The sequence below is a fragment of the Parasteatoda tepidariorum genome, chromosome 2, assembly GCF_982258835.1.
Source record: "Parasteatoda tepidariorum strain Cologne lab strain chromosome 2, Ptep-v5.0, whole genome shotgun sequence".
Lineage (NCBI taxonomy): Eukaryota > Metazoa > Arthropoda > Arachnida > Araneae > Theridiidae > Parasteatoda > Parasteatoda tepidariorum.
This window is the reverse complement of record NC_141756.1, coordinates 105,205,723-105,227,022: the sequence shown is the minus strand read 5'-3', so window position 1 is coordinate 105,227,022 and position 21,300 is coordinate 105,205,723. Positions and strand designations below refer to the sequence as shown.

The window sequence follows — 21,300 nt, the reverse complement described above, 5'->3', positions numbered from 1 at the left end:
AAACATTCCAAGAATTCTAGCTATTATTGTGTAATGGTTTGTGTAATTCTATGGCTGAAATCTCAAGGTTTTGAAGAGGGACAAAATATATATTTAAGTGTTTGTATTTTAAACATAGTAGATTCAGTAAAAATTGAGGTGTATTATCCATTCGAATTTGATGTTGAGTATCTAAAAATTGTGTGAAGTAACATTATTTTATTTCAAGTCAACACCAAATAAAGCTTACACCCTTGTGCAAATTAATTGAAACGAACTCAATAAATTCAGAAAACTAAGAGAAAATGCTATTTTATTTAAATTTATACAAATTCAAAATTTTTAGTACATAATATGATCTCCACAACACTTTATTAACATTTGGACACGATTCAGCATGGATTCCACTAATTTTTTACAGTCATCTATATATATAAAAGAAAGTCGTGTTAGTTACTTCACTTATAACTCAAGAACGGCTGAACCGATTTAGCTGAAAATTGGCAGGGAGGTAGTTTAGAGCCAGGAGAAGGACATAGGATACTTTTTATCCCGTGCGATAAACCGTTCCAGCGATATCAGTGAAAGTCGAAATGGAATTTTCTGATTGGTTAAAAGCTAGCCATTGTTTTAAATTTTGCTATAAACGATTCAATTTTCAAATATCTTGAAGATAACAACAGTGATATTTTCTATCTTATAACTCTATTCATTTAGAAAAGTAAATTAAAGTAAATTGCATATACTTTAATTTTTAATTCGCGCTTTTCTTTTATGTCAGGTGAGCACAAGCAAGTAAAATCAACGAGAATAGATTTCTTAATTGTTGGTCGTATCACGGATTCAGTACTGTGAAAACTGTTTAATAAATATAAAGACAAAAGCAAATTTCATTCAAATTGCACGTTTTCAGAAATATTTATATTTAGTACGTAATTTTAGGTTAGCAAAATTAAATATACTTTTCGAAGATTTCAGTGCTGTGACAGTTGTCATTTGAAAACTATTTGTTTGTTTATTTATGCAAAGTTTTCGAATTCATCCATTTTATTTCCTTCATTTATAAAATTGATTTTTGTTTTAAATCTTATAATTTTCATATTTCTTATTCATCTCATTTTTATTGCTCTTTTTATTATTTAAAATATGTATGTGATATTTCGATTTAGCAAATTTGCGACCACTGCCAACTTTTACATTTCTTTTTCGTTGTCAGAAAGAATATTTGCAAAAATATGCCGCCTAAGCAAATCGCTCTTAGTCGGTCGACATCTCAAGCGCGCAAAAAGAGAACTACCCGTGTTTCAGAAACATCGGAGCAACGGGAAAAAGACTTGAAACTAATCGAGAACAGAATGCTTTTGCCCGTTCCTTAGAAACGTCTGAGCAACAGGAAAGAAGACTGTCAACAAATCAACTACGAACTACACAAGCCCGTTCGTCGGCAACATCAGAGCAACGGGAAGCAAGAATGAAAACCGACCGAGAACGCATTTCGCTATTCAGACGCTGCCAATACTCTGATTTGAATTTCAGTGCATTTCACTATGATCCGACAACAAACTATAGTCTTCCCCCAAGTGTCATCATCGGAGAAATATATCAATTATGTATGTTTTGTAATGCTCTCAAATTTAAAAATGAAACAGCTGAAATTTGCTGTTCTAGAAGCATACAGAAACTACAAGATTTTACGTCGCCTGCCGAGACATTATCAACCTTCGTATCAGGTCAAACAAACCAATCGAAACATTTTTTGGCGCATATACGCCGGTACAATTCGTGTTTCTAAATGACTTTATTCGGTGCTACACGTATCCTGAACGAGAATTACATCCCAACATTCAAAGTGCAAGGCCAAATTTATCATCGTGCAAGGATCACTTCTTTCAATGCCAGTAGTTGGATAAAGAGAGTACGGCGACCGGGATTTCGGGGATTTTCGGGGATTCCGCGGGTGTACTCTTGAAGGGGGTTGGGGTGATCCATCAAATGTGACAGCTACTATAGTTGAGGGTGTTTTTTTTTTTTTTTAATCTTTATTTTGTAATGAAATCTTTTTAATTGATTTTTATTAACTATGAATATTAATTTAATTATAAATTTATTTTTAACCGAATTATGGAAAAAAAGATAATGATTCATGGGAAAAAAGCGCAATGACATACACATGCAAGATCACGTTTAAACACGATAACGCAAAACTGATCATGTTAATGACTCATAAAATGGTGAAATGCGAAGCGCTTCAAGCTTACTCATTTCACCACTAGGGGCTCTGATACAGATCTGTGATCAACCAATCAGAAAGGAGTATTTCAATGACATCACTATTTTTTCAACCTATGAGCGTATAACTTTCAAGAACCAATCAGAAATGAGAGAAAATAGTATAAAAGTATATGTTCTTACCCAAATCGTCATTTATAATTTGGTTTCTGCCTTAGTGCCTTTTAAATATTCGTAACGAAGGAATGGCTAACATGAAGCGAAAAGCTGATCATAGCGAAGTAAGTATCTTTTAAATTTTTTTATTTTAGAATATGCATATATTTCTATACTATTTTATAATCTCATAAATGTTTTTGATTTTTTTTAGAACAATCAAGGATCTTTCCACGAAAGCAGTATTCCTTCCAATATGTTTATTTTAGTAGAAGATGTCTTTATTTCCACTACTATTTACCGTGATCGAATTCTGGTTAATGTGAGACGATATAAGAAACATGGAGAAAAGTACTATCCATCGAAAGAGGGGGTGACTCTAACACCTTACCAGTTCATCCACTTGGTCAACAGCTCATTTCTCAGAGAAAAGTTGACAGAAAAGAAGAAAGATCATCCGTTATACGAGTATTTCCTCAACTTACCACGTCTAGTCGATCCAGTGACCGCTCATTCTGATAAAAGTGTCGGTATTCAAGACAAGGAGAAGTGCTACAATATAGTGATGATTGAATTTGATGAAGCAGTCCTCCTCAAGAAAATTACTACTTGCCGAAATGGAAATACCTACACGAAATGCATATCTTTGAATGATGACCAATGGGACAAAATATTTTCCCTTGGAGATTTTCTACTAGATAATCTATTTCATTTAAAGTATAACCAACTGGACTTTAGGAAAATGTTTGAAGATCTATTAAAACATCCAGCACCATCAACAGCTCCTGAAGACGATGGGACTATCACCAAAGTGTTAAGACACCTCCTGAAGACTGAAATTTACAAATTGCTAGCATATCAAACAGGCTTATTGAATCCTATGGAAGTAAGCCCTTCAGAACTTTCAAGTAATACTCGAGTCCTGTTTTGTGAATCTGCTTTGAACTTAAAGCCTCATATGTTTGTCAAAAGTTTTTATAATACTGTTAAAAATGAAATGCGTCATCCTGTCTCACAAGAAAATCTGTTAAATTTTGTAACTGCTCGTTTTCTCGACACTATTGATCTTGTTGAAATACTTCAAATTGCTAAAACTGACTTTTGTACCAGTTTTAATTGAATAAATAGTTTAAGATTTCCTTTATAACTTGGTATCTTTTTTTTATAAATAACAGTGATCATCTAATGTTTTACCCATTTACTCGTTAGACTTTGTTCAGATAGCATGCAATCATTTTATAAAGATCCTAAGCAACCAGCTAGTTTTGGGGGTGCGGATGCAATACATCACGCACTCAAAGGAAAAGAGAATGCAAATACCGTTAAGAAGTGGCTCTCTTTTAAAGATTCTTATACACTGCATAAACCTGTTAGACGCAAATTTCAACGGAATCGTGTTTTGATGAGTGATATGAACAGGCAATTTCAAGCCGATTTAGTCGACATGCAATCTCTTTCTAAATTCAATAAAGGGTATAAATACTTATTAACGTGTATTGACGTTTTCGCAAAGTATGCTTGGGCCATACCGCTAAAAGATAAAACGGGAAAAAATGTAAAAGTAGCCTTAGAATCTATTTTTAAGGAACGAAAGCCTGAATTACTTCAATCGGATGATGGAACAGAGTTCAAAAATAAAACAGTTCAACATTATTTGAAAAGCATGCAGATTAAATTTTTTACAACAAATAATTCTACGAAATCAAGTATTGTGGAAAGATTTAATAGAACATTGAAAACAAAAATGTGGAAATATTTCACAGAATTCAATACTAAGAATTACATCGATGTGATTGATCAATTAATATGGAGTTACAATCACACTCGACATAGCAGTATTAAAATGGAACCAGCTTCCGTTAATAAAAGCAATACCAGTGAGGTCTTGGAAAATTTGTATGGAGATTTGAAGACATTAAAACGCAATCCAATTGTTTTTAAAGTAGGAGATACAGTACGAATCAGCAGACTGAAAGGTCATTTTGAAAAAGGATACGAACACAACTGGAGTCGGGAAATATTCACTATTCATGAAATTATTCCTCGAATTCCTGTTGTTTATAGATTAAAAGACTTACAAGGTGAAGAGATCAAAGGTACTTTTTATAAAGAAGAATTGCAAAAGGTAGTAGACTCTGGCTTCTATCCGGTAGAAAAAGTGATCAAAAAGAGAAAGAAGGGAGGAAGCACAGAATATTTCGTGAAATTTTTAGGCTATCCTGAAAAGTTTAATGCCTGGGTGAGTGATATTCAAAAAGTATAAATAGTGAAACTTAACCTCTGAAGGCTCATTCTCGAAAATGTCTTTCTACGTGACGTTACCTTCTGATAGCTCCATGCAGTTTTTTCCTAACAACAAAATCTCTCATTTTAAGACGCAGTTACCGATACCAGTTAATCTAAACGGTGAATGGGAAGTAGGCCTATCTGAAATCATCTATCCCCATTCTTGGCTGAACGTAAATGAAAGTAACAATTATTTTCAATACAAGATAAGTAATGGTAATATCGTATCGACTGTAAAGCAAACAATTGATGTGGGGTGTTATGAATCAATGTTCGATATTGTATCAGCTATACAACTTGCTTTACCTAAAAATCCTAGCCGGTTTACAATAAGTTACAATAAAGCTACGAAACGAGTAAAAATTAACGTCGTTCAAGGTTGCAGTCTTTATTTAGAAAAGCTAGGTGAATTGTTAGGATTTCGACGCGATGCAGTGATTACGGGTAACCAGAAAAGCGAATTTGTGGCTGACGCGTGGTCTAATTTTTCAGTTTTCTATGTGTACACAGATCTTATTTCACCCCAAATTGTCGGAGATACACAAGCTCCTCTACTGCGGATGGTTCGAATAAAAGGACATGATGGTGAAACAATCAGTCAGTATTATGATAGACCTCAATACTTACCTTTAATGAGACACTCCTTTCAAACTATTCAAATGGAGCTTAGATTGAATTCAGGTAATTTCGTACCTTTTGAAAGTGGTAAAGTGATCATAGTTTTACATTTCCGCATGAAGCAAATACTATAAATAGTACGATGCGTTTTTGAAACATTCATTTGAAGAGAAGACGTCAAGATGAGTGTACCGTACGTTTGTTGTACTAAAAAATTCGAAGAACATTATGCGAGTCAAATTGGCTCGGGTTTGTCCTATTATAAAGGTATTAATTTCCAAAAAGGCTATGGACTCGGCGGTATATTTCGTCGATTATTTAGAGCAGCACTACCCTTTTTAGTAAAAGGTGGTAAAACTATTGGAAAAGAAGTTTTAAAAACTGGAACCCGTGTAGCATCTGATGTATTATCTGGCGAAAATTTGGAAGAAGCTGTAAAAACAAGAGCGAAAGAGAGTGGAAAAAATTTAGCTCGAAAAGCTATTGATAAAGTACAATCGATGGTGGGAAAAGGACAGTATAAAAGGAAGCGTAAGAAGCAGAAAAGAATCATTTCATCAAAAGCTCGCAAAGTGAGTGGACGTGATATTTTTGATCCATAATGGCATTTTTATTGAAAGATTCTCCCGAATGTGTGAAATCTGAATTGGAGTTGTTTAACTTACCTAGTACTCAAACTGTTATTCAAGATGGTCAGTGGATACAGTTTCATCCTCTTTCTAATGTGTTTGATAATGCACCTGTAGAGTTTCACGTTTCAGGAAGTGCTGAAGATTACATAGATCTCAGCCAAACTCAATTGTATGTGAAAGCGAAAATTGTAAAAAGTGATAATACTCTCATCACTAAAGATGATACTATTGGACCTGTGAATTTATTTCTTCATTCGTTATTTTCTCAAGTTGATATTTCATTGAATGATCGTATTGTATCCAATTCAAGTAATACTTATCCTTATCGAGCCTACATAGAAACTCTCCTCAACCATGGATACGATAGCAAAACTTCTCAATTAACAGCTGAATTATTTTACAAAGATTCTGATGATGGCTTGAAGAAAAGAACTGCTTTTATCAAAGAAAGTGCTACAGTGGATATGATTGGATGTATACATTCCGATTTATTTCACCAAGAGCGTCTATTACTCAATTTGGTGGATGTGAAAATAAAATTGATACGAAGTAAGCCAGAATTTTGTTTACAAGGATCTGAAGGATTTAAAGTAGTATTAGATCATGTGTCTTTGTTTATCCGAAAAGTTCGTGTGAATCCAGGAGTGTTACTTGGTCATGCTAAAGCACTCGAGAAAACAAGTGCAAAATACCCCATTAATCGAGTGCAATGCAAAGTGTATTCGATTCCTAAAGGAAGTATGTCTTTTATCCAAGATAACGTATTTTCAGGTCCTATGCCGAAAAAAGTTATTATTGGTTGTGTAGATAATGAAGCTTTTCACGGAACATTTTCGAAATCTCCCTATGATTTTAAACACTTTGATTTAAATTTTATTGGAGTGTATGTAGATGGACAACCTGTACCTCATAATCCATTGGAGCTAGATTTTGCAAAAAATCAATACATTCGTGCCTATCAAACTCTATTTGTGGGTACGGAACGAATGGGCCAAGATAAAGGAATATTTATTTCGAGAGAAGAATACGTGAAAGGAAATACTTTGTTCGGATTTGATCTCTCCCCCGATTTATGTTCTGGAGAGCATTTAAATCTAATCAAACACAGCAACTTACGATTAGAACTAAAATTCAGCAAATCATTAGAGCAGACTGTGTGTGTAATCATTTTTGCCGAATTTGAAAATTTAATAGAAATTAACAAGTCAAGAAATATTTTGTACGATTTCGGAAATTAAAGAATGGATGGATTACAATTATTTCACATTTTATCTCGAGAGAAGATAACATCGCCTTACTTTCAAGGAGTATATTCAAGAGATAAGATTCCTAATCTACAAGAAAATACATGTGCTATCATGAATGCAGATGACTCATCCCGACCAGGATCTCACTGGCTTGCATTATTCGTGAATGATAAAAAGGAATTGGAATTTTATGACTCGTATGGAAGACCTCCCGAATTTTATAATATGAATACCTCTTCCTATTCAAATGTACAATGGAATTCCAAAGTTTTTCAATCACCTACGTCCAATGTATGCGGACAATATTGTATTTACTTTTTATTCAAGCGATGTCAAGATTATTCTATGTATTATATTTTAAATCGATTGTATATCAATGATTTTCTGATGTTTCAGTTTGTAAAGAAACGATATGGTTTAAGATTTGTCTTTAAAAAATAAAAAGAAATTAAACTAAATAATTTGTGTCTTTCTTGTTTCTATTATGAAAATTTATACAACATTTATAGAAAATTTTATATTTCGGAATTTTATTTAAATGAGAAAACTTTAACGAAGTTTTTATTTTTAAAATGTTTCTGCACAATTTTTTTTTTTATAAATTTAATTTTATAAATTTTTTTTTACATAATTTTTTTTCGGAAATTTTCCTTTTAAAATTTTTTTTCCAAATTTTTTTTTTGTTTTTAGAAATTACTTTTCTAAAAATTTTTCTACTTAAGAAAAATTATTTTTCCAAATTTTATTTTTAAAATTTTTTCACTCTAGAATAAAAATATTTTGTAAAGTTTATTTTAAAACAATTTTTTTTTATTGGCGAAAAATTATTTTTCTACGCAAGAAAAAACTTTTTCGTTTCTTTTCCAAATTTTTTAATGCATTAGAGAAAAAAAAAATTTCTAACACTTTTTTTTTCTTCCAAACATTTATTACTTTAAAAAAAAAAAAAAACATTTATTATTTTTAACTTTTTCTGTAAATTTTAGTAAGTTAAAATATTTACACCTGAAAGAAAAAAGTATCAATAAAGACGAAAATTCGAATACATGAAATAGCATTTATTTCAAAGTTTTAACCATGCATTTCTGCGAGCATACATTACACGTTTTTTTACAATTTTATTTTCTTTATACAATTTTTTATTTACATCCAAATGTTTTGGTAATTTAACATCACTCAAAGCACTTAAAAATACATGTCTTCCTTCTGGGGCTGATTTCCGATTTCTTAAAAAGTCATTGAGGAGATTTACAATGTTACTTCCAGGAACAGTTACATCTTTATAAATGATTTCACCTTTATTATTCCAAAGGAGAGATTTTTGATCTTTCAAAAACTTTAACATTTCTGTTGCTTTATCCTGCCATCGAGCTGGAACTACACTAAGGATTCTTTCTCCCAGATCTTCTGTTTCATTTTTTATTTGTATGGGTTCTTCTTTCGCTGGTTCTGTTGTTGGAATTTCTGTTTGACGTGACTCAAATTCTTCTATATTAGGCTTCTGAATTGAAAAATGTGTATATTTTTGCAACAATTGTAAATACAAAGTCACTTTTTCTTCATCTGATAACTTTTTATTCTGAAGAATATTTTTCATTAGTTGATCCAGTTCGGATAGATGTTCTGCTACTTGTATTCTATCTTCTGGAACTAGCACAAATTTCTTACTATACTCCATGAATTAAAGAACTGATGACAGAAATAGCTGCAGGCAGTAAAATGGATAGGAATCCCTCTCCTTTTTGAATAAGAATTTTTTTCTTCTTGTATAATGGTGTTTTCTTGTCCGCAAGTTTTCTTAAACTTTCTTTGTGAGGAGATAAACGACTTTTTTGAGTTTTTGTAAGTGGTATATTACCACAAAGAGCATTCAAAACACACTCGCACAGGGTTTTAATCTCACGCTTTGAACACTTTTTTATAAGTGATTTGCAATGTTTAGATTTTGAGATCAGTTTTATGAGCTCTAAAGTTCGTACATCACACGCAGACATCTCGCTTTCAAATGATTTCTTTTCTCAGATGTGGAAGCTTTTTATAACTCTTCTTTGAGAAAACAAGCAAATGCTTTTGCTTTGACAACGGCACAATGTTTAAAGTCAGGTGAATGTGCTGGGCAGGAAGAAATGGATGGCATTAAATCATCTATTTTAGGGCAGCCGAGATCTTCTAAATCGTAACACACTCTTCCAGATAGAAATTCCAAAAACATTTTTTTCTCGAGTCCTTTCACATAAATGTGTGAAAACATATCAAACAAAAATGTTAGAATGGTACGAAGTTTGGTGTAAGGCTCCAGTCCTTGATTCCAGTCGATTCGATGAATATTTCTTGTTATCCAAGAATATTGCATTTTCTGACGGGCTGATAGTTCTTCGAAAGGGTACGGTGGTTGGAAGGTGCATAGTCCCGAGATAGAACTACCTTCTACGGCTTGAAATGCGAGTTCTTTGATGATGTAACTTCCTGATGGGAGTGGAAAACCTTCAAAATCAATTACCACGGCAGACATCTTATTGGCTAAGAATTCGCAGTCGAAATGAAGTTAACGAGGCTGGTAGACATAATAAATATCTCCAGGAAACATTCCAGAGCGCATGCGCAAGGATTCATCTGTATCACATTTCAAGTCTATGAGTAAATATCCAAAAGGTTTCGATGTGGCATCTGCATAGCATTCTTGAAAAAATTTAACTTTTCGAGGGTACAATTGACGTCCTAAATGTGTAATTTGCGATTCGTCTCTTCGATTCTTGAATAATACAAGATAATGGGCATTTAGAGATATTTCTCTCATTTCCTTTCCTTTATGAAAAATGTTCTGGACCACAAAGATGATACTTAAAGATTTATGGTGGGAAAACTTTGTAAATAGTTTTGTTAATTGTGGATCATTTCCCAATTCACTCATGAGATCATCAATCACAATTAATGCATTTGAATATTGATTCAAATCAGATGGAATTCCTTCATGAAAAATAACATTAGGCATCTCATCGTACAGTTTTTGATAAACACCATAACACCACACTATAGATTTTGGGAAAGGCTGTAACATTTTGTTTTCAATCACTTTCTTGATGAAATAGCTTTTGCCACTACCAGTTGGACCTGCTAGGACGGCTGTAAAGGGATGCTTCAACTTCAAAACGTTCATGATGAATGAATTATATAATTTTTTCAAGGCTATTTATAGTTTTTTCTGGTCTTACTTATTCCATTTATTTTATCTTTTTTTTAATTTCTATTTTTTAATTCCATTTTTTATTATGAGCTATTCTGCAATGAATAATGTCCAAATGGAACGGTGCTGATTCTGTCTTCCAAGACGTGTCTTTTCTGATCGTGAGGAGACAGTGCCAACTTATTGGAAGTAATCGAGAAGACTTCGTGACTCTTTGAACGTATGAGATTCATCGAAGTTATGAGCTCCCGGTGTTCAAATAGACACTGCCTATAATCCTCGAAATCAATTTTCCGATCAATGGCTGTCTTCTTAACTCCTTTCAGTTTCTTTGTCACCTGGGCACCGACTGTATATGCATACATTTTAGACCTCAGGCCAACAAATTCCGTCATAATCTCCCCCTTGGTTTCATCTTTCATCTTTCCAAGAACCTTCTTGTTTATCAAGGGGAAGCCGTAGACATTGTTTGTAGGATAGTCTGAAGTGTCGTAGAGCTCCAAGTTTTCCCTCATGTCCGCATACACATCTGGAGTGGTGATGTTATAGATGAAGCTGTCGGTATCGGTGTACAGAAGTTTAAGAAGTCCTCCATATCTTGGTAACATCTTGGAGAAGTGGAAATCATACATTAATGTTTTGGAAACATCGAGTATAACCATTCCGATGGCAATTGGCTTGTTAAAGGTTAGGGTTGTCCGCCTCATGTGGAACGCTACGAGATCTTCAGAAAAAATGGTGCGATCCTGGAAGTTTGATCGGGCGATGAGTTTTTCCGCCTTTTTCGCATTTCCACAAAGTTTCACATCCACTCTACGCCTGATGTTCTCCATGGTTTTTCCGAACACTGCGTTGTTCATCAACTTGAAGAAATTCTTTTCGAAATCGTTGGTTGCAGCTGTTCGGAGGGTGGTATTTAAATCGATGTATGATTTTAACCATGGAGACTGTGTAAATTGGAGGATCCTGTGAACTCTGGTGAGTTTAAGACCGTGCTGGATATAGAGTTGAAGATTCCGGTAATACAGCACGTACCTCTCTTTGTTGTTCAAGGTGGTCAGGAGCCTCTTTTCTTTACAGCCAGGTGGTATGGTAGTCTCAGGCGCGAGTGGTAGATCCACGTGAGCATCATGGATGGAGGTCGGATATGCTAAGTCAACTTCTAGGATGTATCCAACTGAGCTGTCGAGTGGAGTCCCCAACACATCCGTAGCAGGATCAATCCATTGAAAATCCTTAAGAGGAAGGTACTGAGATTGAGCCCAGCCATACAAATTATTGGCGTCTAGATACAGGAGATAATTTGATGGTAGAGCTTTATTGTAATCCTCCCCCATATAAGGATTGTTGGCTCTCGCGTGTCGGTGAGAGCACTGAGAGATCCCACCACGGATACCACTCTCCACAAACAGATGCATATCATAATCCACTAACAGCTCCAGTTGGACTTCAGTCTTCTTCAGCATAGCGTCCCATGACAGTCCTGGTGCCGTGTAATACCAAGCGGGGTCCAGCCCATAAGTCTTCATGCAGACATCTCTGAAATTTTCAAAGATGTCCGCAAGCAGCAACACATCTGACTTAACGTACAAGTCAGCATACTCTCCGAGAGTGTTCAGCTCAAAAGCATTCCACACTCTTTGAGCATGCTCGTAGTCAGCTGTAGTGATGCCGATCTCATTCAGGCGATTATAAAAGGCATCTTGAGGAGGTAATGAAGTCTCATTGAACTTAGCCGGATGGCTGATGTAGTCATAGGGGTACACCCCCTTTCGCAGTAGTAGAGGCACTTGAGACGGTTGAAAATATCTCCGGATGAGTCTGAACTGGTCTTCCGATAAGTTCTGGGCGAGTTTGTCCAGGCTGCTGGCCATGAATCGGAAAGAGTCCAAAAATCGAAGACTAAGTCGGTTTCCCACTTGCTTTGAGAAGGAGATGTACTTCTCCGTGTTTTCTGGTATGACAGTAATATCCCCATCGTCTCCGCCTAATTCCTTAATGAAGAGATGACTGTCGTACCCGGACAAGTTGTGAAAAATCACCGGGATGAAGTTAGGTGTCCTTGCCTTCAAGTTGCATGTATTGCAGGATATACCGCGAAGTTGTTTGGTTTGATGGTCATGGTCTCTCACCTAAAAAAAGAATAAACATTAGAAAAAGAAATAACTAGCAGTTTTATAACTAAATAAAAGGTTTTTCCCATATGAGTTAAAATTTATATGTTAATTTTTGTTAGTCTTTAAACTCCACGTTTAAGAGTAAAAACATTTATACTTTTATTGTAAATAGGATATGAAATATTTAGAATGAGTAATCGAAACTTAGAAGCTCAATTCAGGAAAAATCACTGAAATGTTTAAAAAAATGCTTCAAAATTGTGAATTTTTATTTAATTAAATAAACAATTCTAGTATTGATACTAAGTTAATTTCTTCATTAGATAATTTTTAAGTTAACATAATATTTTAAAAACTAAATATAGCACTCTCATGTTACGATATTTTAACACTCAGTAAAAATATTTTCGAACAAAGTGTATAAAAAAGGAAATGTACTTTTAAAAATAATTGATTTATACAGTAAATATAACTCTTTGATATTAAGATATTCTAATACTACTAATAATTTTTTTTTCTAAAAAGATTAAATTTTTTGTAGGACATTTAAAAACAAATGATTTAACTTCTAAACTTTCATTTTAATCAAATTTTTCGTAAGGAAAATATTAAAAAATAATGATATATTTATGATAATATTTAATATAATATTTTAAGAATTAATGTGAGTAAAAAAAAAAAACACTTACCTTATAATTATTCGTGGAGAACTTTTCTTTACACATATAGCAATTTGTAGCAGTGTCGAAAACTCGCTGTTGCTCTTCGGTCAATGGGTCCATAGGTAGAGGATGCTTGTAGATGCGGTGAATATCTTCAGCCTCCAATTTCATTCTTTCCATAAAAACTTTCTCGGCATTAGGACCCCGATAGATAAAAGGTTCCTTGTATGGTCCCGTCGTCGAGGCTATGTAGTAGCAGAAGCTGATGGGCTCGTGTTTTTGATATGCCTCACTGTAAGAGCCTTTGGAGTCGGGTTGGCACGTGTCTAAAGGCCTGGTGAGACACTCGAAGTCGGCATATATGACGAATGGGACTGGATGTGTATGCTTGATATTTTTAAAGGATAACCATTTATCCTCGGGCATCTGTACGCGGACAGCTTCGTGCTGGCTGCAGCTGAGTTTATGACGGTGGAGCACTGGTTCTGTTTGAAAAAATTGTAAACAGCGGCGGCAGATGAGTTGCTTTCCATTGTGCTTCGAATACTGCTTGGAGAGAAGCCGAGACAGGTCTTTAATCCAAGCATAGTGAGAGAATGAAGTATTGGTGAGGTAGATGAGGTCGACATGGCGAGTTTGCTCTGCCTCCGTAATCAATCGAGGATATATTTTATTCTCCTCAGTTATCCCGTACACATTGATGGAAATGCTATTTAGCTTCTCGAATTTGTAGATATCCTGAAGTTTCACAGGAAACTCAATTCCAGTGAAATCGAGAGTGGGGATGTAAGCTTCATAATGATGACATCGAGAAGCACGTTGTTGGTGATCCTGTACGGGATGGAGAGCAGAGAGTACAGCCCACATGAAACAGCGATTGTCCTTGTTCTCCACGTTAATGATGGCTTGCTTCCTCTTGATAGAAGGTTGGAGCTCGATGTAAGAAGAGCCTCGCAGTGGACTGTACTTGTTTATCCATATCTCCAAGTTGACGATTTCTTCTAGGACCCATCCGGAATCTTTGCCTTCAAAATCATCTGCTTCCGCTAGTATTTTGTCCACCTTTGCTCCATAGACTTCGTTTAGATCGGTGGCAGTCAAGATGACCACATTTTTGGTCTTAAAGTTCTTGACTTCGCTTACTATACCGTTAGGAGCTACTTTCCGGTAACGACACAAGAGTCGGCAGTTCACTTTCAGTTCATAGTCAACGAGGTGGAAGGATACGATGCGGATAAAGTCTTCTCGCTTGAGTTCTAGAAATGTTCGCAAGTCCTTGATGTGGTCATCATTAGGGAGACGAATATTTTTCACTCTTCCTTCGAAAGCTGAGAGAGGATCGGAGACCGAAGTGGCAGCAGCGTGAGAGGTAGTTGGACCAGCAGTCTGTTGAATAGGGCTGGTATTCAAGCGAGAAGTAGATGCAGCAGCAAGGATGTCAAGCCGAGGTTGCTTGGAAGTAGGTAATGAGGTGGTAGCAGCCTTGCGTTTGTGAGCATTGAGGTGGCATTTCAGTTTATCAATCCTGGTGAAGGTCTTTGAGCAGTCCGGGCATTGGAGGTGTTTATCCCCATGTATGGAACGTTGATGTCGCAGCATATTGGGTCGGGTGGTAAAGCTTTTCGTACATTCAGGGCATGGAACTTTACCTTCATCCGCTTGATCTTGTCTCAGCATGTTATCCAAATCTTTACCAGTAAGGTCTCCAAAATCACACACAGCAAGCACTTCATCGTTCACAGGCAAAGAAGCACTAAATTCTTGACTCATCTTAAAACTTGATAAATTTACAAGAAATAATAAAATAAACTACTAACGAAACTTTTAAATAAAAAGTTAAACAACTATAAACTTCTCCGTAACAACTAGCAAAACTTTTAAATAAAAAGTTAAACAACTAACAAAAACTTTAACAACGATGACAAATAAAAATTTAACAAAAAAAAAAATCTAACGTAATAACAAAGAGAGAACAAACTAAGTTTAGAAAAGCGCCCTGAGAGAGGTAATCCTACAATCAGAATAAGGCCTCTGGGCAAACGCATCTGATTTTAAACTGTAGTCGACTACCCAGAATGCATTGCGAACGGCTATGTAATGCTTGTTCTGATTGGTTAAAAATGATATCATTATTTTAGTACTGTAAAATTTATTCTGATAGGCAGAAAATGACGGCATGATTTTCTGACTCCACCCCCATGGAACATTCTAGAATGATCTAATGAAACAAGACCGAACAAGAAGTGAGCGAAACATTTCAATATACTTCATCTTTCCAGACCACACAGAAGTGATGCATGCCTTATCTTGAAGACGCGTACTTCATATTCATGTTGAATCCTGGTTGTATGACGTCACGCATTCCTGTTTTGATTGAATCGAAGAAATGACATCACCCTACGGAAACATGTCTTATCTTGCTTTCAAGTTTTATCTTACAGACTGATTATTACCTGATTCATGTTCATTCCTGACAGTATGACATCGGGTTTCATTTTATGTCATTTTTCAAATATCACTCGTATTAGAAAAAAAAATATTAACTCAGAAAACAGTAATTAAAAAATAAAGATTAAAAACAATAATTAAAAAAAAATTAATTAAAAAATAAAGATAAAAAAAAAAAAAAAAAACACCCTCAACTATAGTAGCTGTCACATTTGATGGATCACCCCAACCCCCTTCAAGAGTACACCCCCGGAATCCCCGAAAATCCCCGAAATCCCGGTCGCCGTACTCTCTTTATCCAACTACTAATGCCTAACGCAGATCATAAATTTCTACAAATTTATTTCATGGATAACACAAATGATCAAGTCAATCAACGTTGTCAGGTAAACAATGGCACTAAACGAAAAATTGTTACCGTATTACAAAAATTTTTCGATCAACATAATCAGTTAATTAGGCTGTTCACAATTGCCCTAGACTAAATGTCATCCGATATTTACAAAGTTGTTATTAGAGCTGAAAAAACACCTGTAGGCCACCACAAAGAAAAATACAATGCGCCAACATTGGATGAAGTGGCTATTGTTATAGTTGGCGAAGAATTTACCTCCCGCGATACAGTTCTTCATCGCAGAAATCGTGACGTTCAAAGAGTTCTCAGAAACGTATCGATCATATGATGCATTGCAATATCCTATTTTATTTTGGTGAGGAGAGGAGGGATATTATTTTAACATAAAATTAAGAAGTCCGCAAACAGGCGAGAAAACTAATAAGAAAGCAAGTGCAATAAGTTTTTATGCATATAGATTAATGATTGCCAAAACGCTGATAATCATACTTTAAAATGTCGACAATTAGTTCATCAATACATTGTCGATATGTATGCGAAAATTGAAACTGAACGCCTACTGTATATTAAATTAAATCAAACCAAATTACGTTCAGAAGAATGCATTCATTTACGGGATGCAATAATTAATGATGGTAACGTTAATCCTAATGATGTGGGGAAAATGATTATATTGCCGACTACATTTGCAGGGAGAAAAACTTGGACTCCCTGCAAATGTAGTATTCATACATGTCTGAGTATTCATACATGTGCCTTGGACTCCAAGGCACATGTATGAATACTCACAGGATGCAATGACATATGTTCTCGCATATGGGCTCCTAGATTTATTTATTACATTTACGTGCAATTCTGCTTGGGTTGAAATTAGAGATATTTTGTTACCAGGACAATCATCATCGGATCGTCATGATATTACAGCACGTGTGTTCAAACAAAAATGCTAATCTTTACTTGATTTCATTGTGAAGCGTCATGTTTTTAGAGAGACACGGTGTTGGGTGTACTCTATTGAATGGCAAAAACGAGGACTGCCTCAGGCACACATTCTAATTTGGCTTATTGAAAAAAAACCACCTTCTAAAACTGATCAGATATCAGCAGAAATTCTTGATGTCACCATAGATCCAGTCTTATTTCAGATCATTGTCCAAAATATGTTTCATGCTCCGTGTGCATCACCATACATGTCTGTTTGAAAATGCGCTAATGATATCCTAGAGAATTAACTGCTTTTTTTCACCATTAAATAAAATTTGCATTTCAAATCATAATCGCAAATGTCATTTACACACTTAAATACAAAATTCAAATTCAAATTGAAAGCGTTGCAACGCACGCAGGGTACAGCTAGTTTATAATATTTGTGTCCTTGTACCACACATGAATTAACGCCGTAATTAGCTTCTCCATAGTTGTACAGTCCATATTTAATAGGCGATTCTTGCATATGGCCCAGAGATTCTCAATTGGGTTGATATCCGGAGAGTTCCCTAGCCATTCCAATGTCTCAATTTGATTCTCAGACATGAATTTCTTGACAATTTTGGACGTATGGCAAGGAGCTAAATCCTGTTGAAAAATCCCTGTTCCATCAGAGTATCGTTTCTTCAACTCTGGAACAACTTTTTTACCCAGAATAGTAATGTACTGCTCAGAACGCATCATACCGCCAATAGGCTGCAAAGGTCCAACCCCATTGTAACCGAAACAACCCCAAAACATCTTCTTTTAAAAACACGAAAAAAAAGTTTGTTGCAATTAATTTGCACAAGGGTGTAACTATACAATTTAAAATGTGTATAGTATTTAAAGTATCTAAACACGTAAGAAAGCTTGTACCAAGCTCACGCGCATTCACACCATGCGTAAATAATTTTCTCTTCCCAAAACCTTGAATGTTGGCACACTTGAAATATCGTCAGAAGATTATTTACAGCAGGGGACGAGGTGGCGTGAGTTTGTTGCTTTCTTTCACGCTGTTACACAATGTGTACTTAAAACAAACAAACAAATTCCTATCACTAAACATTTTTGTATGCTTTTAATTGTGTAAAAATGATATTTGTATTTATTTTTTTAAATGTCCGTGAACTATATTTAACAATTTTAGATTCTCTGAGAAAAAAGTAGGGTCAAAACTACCGATTATGATGATAATATCCGCGTTTCTAGCTCTATGGGAACACCAAAAAGACCGGTAATTTTTATCGAAGAGCTTTAGTAATGATTTTGGTAAATTTAAAAATAATATATAATTTTATAATATGCTATAAAATTGGTAAATGTGGTAAAATTATGTAATTTTATTATTATACCTCAGAGCATGGCATAAGAATATTTATTTTTTTAAATTTACCTTTTCAGTTTTGTATTTTTAAGTAAATGTGTTAATGAGAATTTTGAAAACCAAAATTTCCGATAATCCGTTACCATATGAACCAAAAAACTACCCAATGATTGGTTTAAATACCGTATGTTTTGGTTTTTAATACCAGAATTAGGGTTTCTTTCACCAAAAATGTTTTTACCATACAGGACGGTTGTTTTACCAGAACTTTTTTCTAAATATACGTTATCTTCGACTCTCTTTAGCTTGACGCAGTTCGAATTTGTCTTAATCTATGTGTTTAGGTAACAAACTAACTTTATTTCGAGAATAAAAATATCTATGCAGCCTAACTTAACGTTTTTACTTTAAATTGTATCGTAAAAATATCTTAAATGACTTTTATTTGCGTCATCTATCTTACTGTGAACATAAATTTTAGTGTTACTGAAAAGCAAAAATGGAGGCAGCTACTTTACACCGTGTTAAAGCGTAAAAAAGCAGTCTTGATGCTGTAAAAACCTATGAACCCATAGTGGCGTTTTACTGCACCATCATGTTGTAAAATAACTATCACTGCTTTTAGTATTTAGAAAAGCGGTTTTTTTTTACAGTGTTGAGTATTATTTTTTAAATAAACCTTATTTTTGTTTGCCGAATTTAAGAAGTGAATTATTGAATTGTATATGATGTGTATATGACCAAAATCAAGAGAATGTCGACTTTCACCGGTGAATGTCAACAATCACATAGTCTCAAATATTTGTTATATCAGATTTGATATTAATTTATTCGTTGATATTATTATATATATTCGATATTTTAATATCTGCCGAGGATAAATTAGGAGAAACATCAGTGTTCAAAGTACTGGTTTAATGCATACTGGACAGTGGCACATGCTCTTAAAATAGCATTGATGTAGGGCATACAGGGCAAATGCATACCGGGCAGTGGCACTTAACTAGACCTAGTATATATTTCGGACATTTACCAAAGAGACTATGTGATTGTTAACATTCATCGGTGAAAGTCAACAATCACCAATTTCGCTCATTCACAGTAACAAAGACTTGATCTAAAACGGTTTCTTGATTATATACTTTTTCCACCCCTTACTAAGAACGAGTTTTCCAACAGGTTTATATTAACTTCGATATTTCAATTTTGTATTAAAAAAAATTAGAAGTGAAAGAAACTTATAAACTAATTAACGGAACACGTATTTAATTATCTTCGCTTTAATAACAGCACTTAAATACCTAACTTGAGCTTTGATCAAATATTTTCACAATGGTAAATAAAGTACAACTAATGATCTATTAACCTACAATAACTCAACATTAACCGATCATGATCAATACAATAAATGATATCCTTAAAAGAACAATATCCATTATCTAACTATTTTTCTCATTCGCTTATATTGCCTAATGTGTTTTTTAGCTTGCTAGCATTGTTAGATACTATATATACGATTAAGGACACCCCAAATCACTTTTCCGATACTAGTTCCATATAGTTTCAAATATCTTGATCAAAACGATTAAAATGCACCATATCTAAATCCCAAAAACATTGTGTTGCTATGGCGAAGCTATTTACTTCGACATTCAAACAACCCGAAGAATATAATAGATCTTAAAAAAGCATCTATTTATTATAGTGATCAATAAAAGGTATTTTTTATTGGAGCAAAAACTTTTAGGAACTGGTTCAATCGTTCAGAAAGGTTCCCCTTAATGCTCTTCCGTTAATAACTTCGAGATACAATTTTTGAACTTTATCTTTCACGAAACAAAATCATTAATTTGTAACAAAGTAGTTTCTTTACTTTATGAAATCGATTGTTTTGTATTTTGGTGTCATTTTTGAAACCGCCTCGACTAACAGTTCTCATCAGTTTGTAGTTTATGTAACTATTCGGTGTATTATTTTCTTTCTTTAAATTTTGTAAAAATTTGAATTATTTTTACTTCACTTAGATAAAACTATGCTTTTCAAGTATACTAAAAATGGCTAAAAATGATTTTATATTCGTATAAATAGAACGGAATTCTCAGTGGAGATAGCAGTTTACTACGGCAGTTGATTTTAATGTAATCATTGCAAGCATTGCATTTCAACGGAAAAACAAATTGCTTGAATGAAAACATATTTATTAACAAAATGTGATTTTTTTTAAATTTTTGCAGAGAAAAAAATTATATAATCTTTACTTCGTAAAGCACTCTCACATCTTCTCATTCTAGCTTTCACGTTATGAATAATAATATCCTTGCAACTTCGCGCTATCCATAAAAGTATTATCTAAATAACTATTTTATTTTTATTTTATAACCGTCGTTGACCAACCGACCCAATTTTGGGTTTACGACTACTAATGTTCAACTCCGTAGCCTAGTAATTTTGAACCAATCCAGAAGACAAGGAAACTCCTGGATCAGTAACCCCGGAGGTATGATTTGTTATGGGAACATGGGGGACTCTGAGACTCGAAAGATTTTACGTGCATCAGTCCCTATTTACTACACGGGGAGTCTTCGGCCAGAGGGCATCGAACCCACCACCTCCCGGAATAACTGTGGCAAAAATATGTTTTAATTCGTTGTCTTTCATTGTCTTTTGCAAAAAAAGCGACATAAAATTATTCTAGATAGAGGCATGAGCCTCAGATAGCAACAAACCCACGTTATTCTCGTTATTAATTCTAAAAATATATATAGAATAAAAAACAACAAATTTCATTCTGCAAATTAATTATACTACTTTTGAATGACCTAAACTCTCACTTAAAAGAAACTGGAACTCAACAGTTTGAAAATTAACAACTTTGTGCGGACTACTATTTAATTTTGTAGACATCCGTTCAAATATTTCAGTTACGATGATGATATATATAGTTTAGACCTTGGCGAACAAAAAGCAAGAACAAGTATTCTTTGGCCAAGGTTTAGACGAACACATAGAGTTATGTAGTTTTTTTTCCAGTCAGTAGCTCCGTCTGTTGATAAATTATAGAACTAATTTAAATTTGGTGGGGAAAGTATCTGGT

At 34.3% G+C, this 21,300-nt stretch overlaps 5 protein-coding genes across 7 annotated transcripts in view; 4 read left to right on the top strand and 1 right to left on the bottom strand.

Annotated features, from left to right (window-relative positions):
- The window catches only part of LOC107440417 (uncharacterized), a 789,850-nt gene that overhangs the window by 445,688 nt on the left and 322,862 nt on the right, over nucleotides 1–21,300 (top strand). The window lies entirely within an intron of this gene.
- LOC147815983 (uncharacterized) lies at nucleotides 1,629–5,699 on the top strand. Its single transcript, XM_087157950.1, has 2 exons — nucleotides 1,629–2,489; nucleotides 2,579–5,699. Exons 1-2 carry the CDS (start codon nucleotides 2,454–2,456, stop codon nucleotides 3,482–3,484), a joined length of 942 nt encoding a protein of 313 aa, XP_087014076.1. The 5' UTR covers nucleotides 1,629–2,453; the 3' UTR covers nucleotides 3,485–5,699.
- Nucleotides 4,109–4,627, top strand: LOC147815984 (uncharacterized). Its single transcript, XM_087156681.1, has one exon. It carries the CDS (start codon nucleotides 4,109–4,111, stop codon nucleotides 4,625–4,627), a length of 519 nt encoding a protein of 172 aa, XP_087012807.1.
- On the top strand, nucleotides 5,870–7,588 carry LOC147815982 (uncharacterized protein F54H12.2-like). The gene is made up of 3 exons (XM_087156680.1): nucleotides 5,870–7,056; nucleotides 7,141–7,438; nucleotides 7,544–7,588. Exons 1-3 carry the CDS (start codon nucleotides 5,870–5,872, stop codon nucleotides 7,586–7,588), a joined length of 1,530 nt encoding a protein of 509 aa, XP_087012806.1.
- Nucleotides 8,191–15,674, bottom strand: LOC147815981 (uncharacterized). Its single transcript, XM_087157949.1, has 2 exons — nucleotides 13,138–15,674; nucleotides 8,191–12,463 (listed from the first exon to the last, which is right to left on the bottom strand). Exons 1-2 carry the CDS (start codon nucleotides 14,878–14,880, stop codon nucleotides 10,415–10,417), a joined length of 3,792 nt encoding a protein of 1,263 aa, XP_087014075.1. The 5' UTR covers nucleotides 14,881–15,674; the 3' UTR covers nucleotides 8,191–10,414.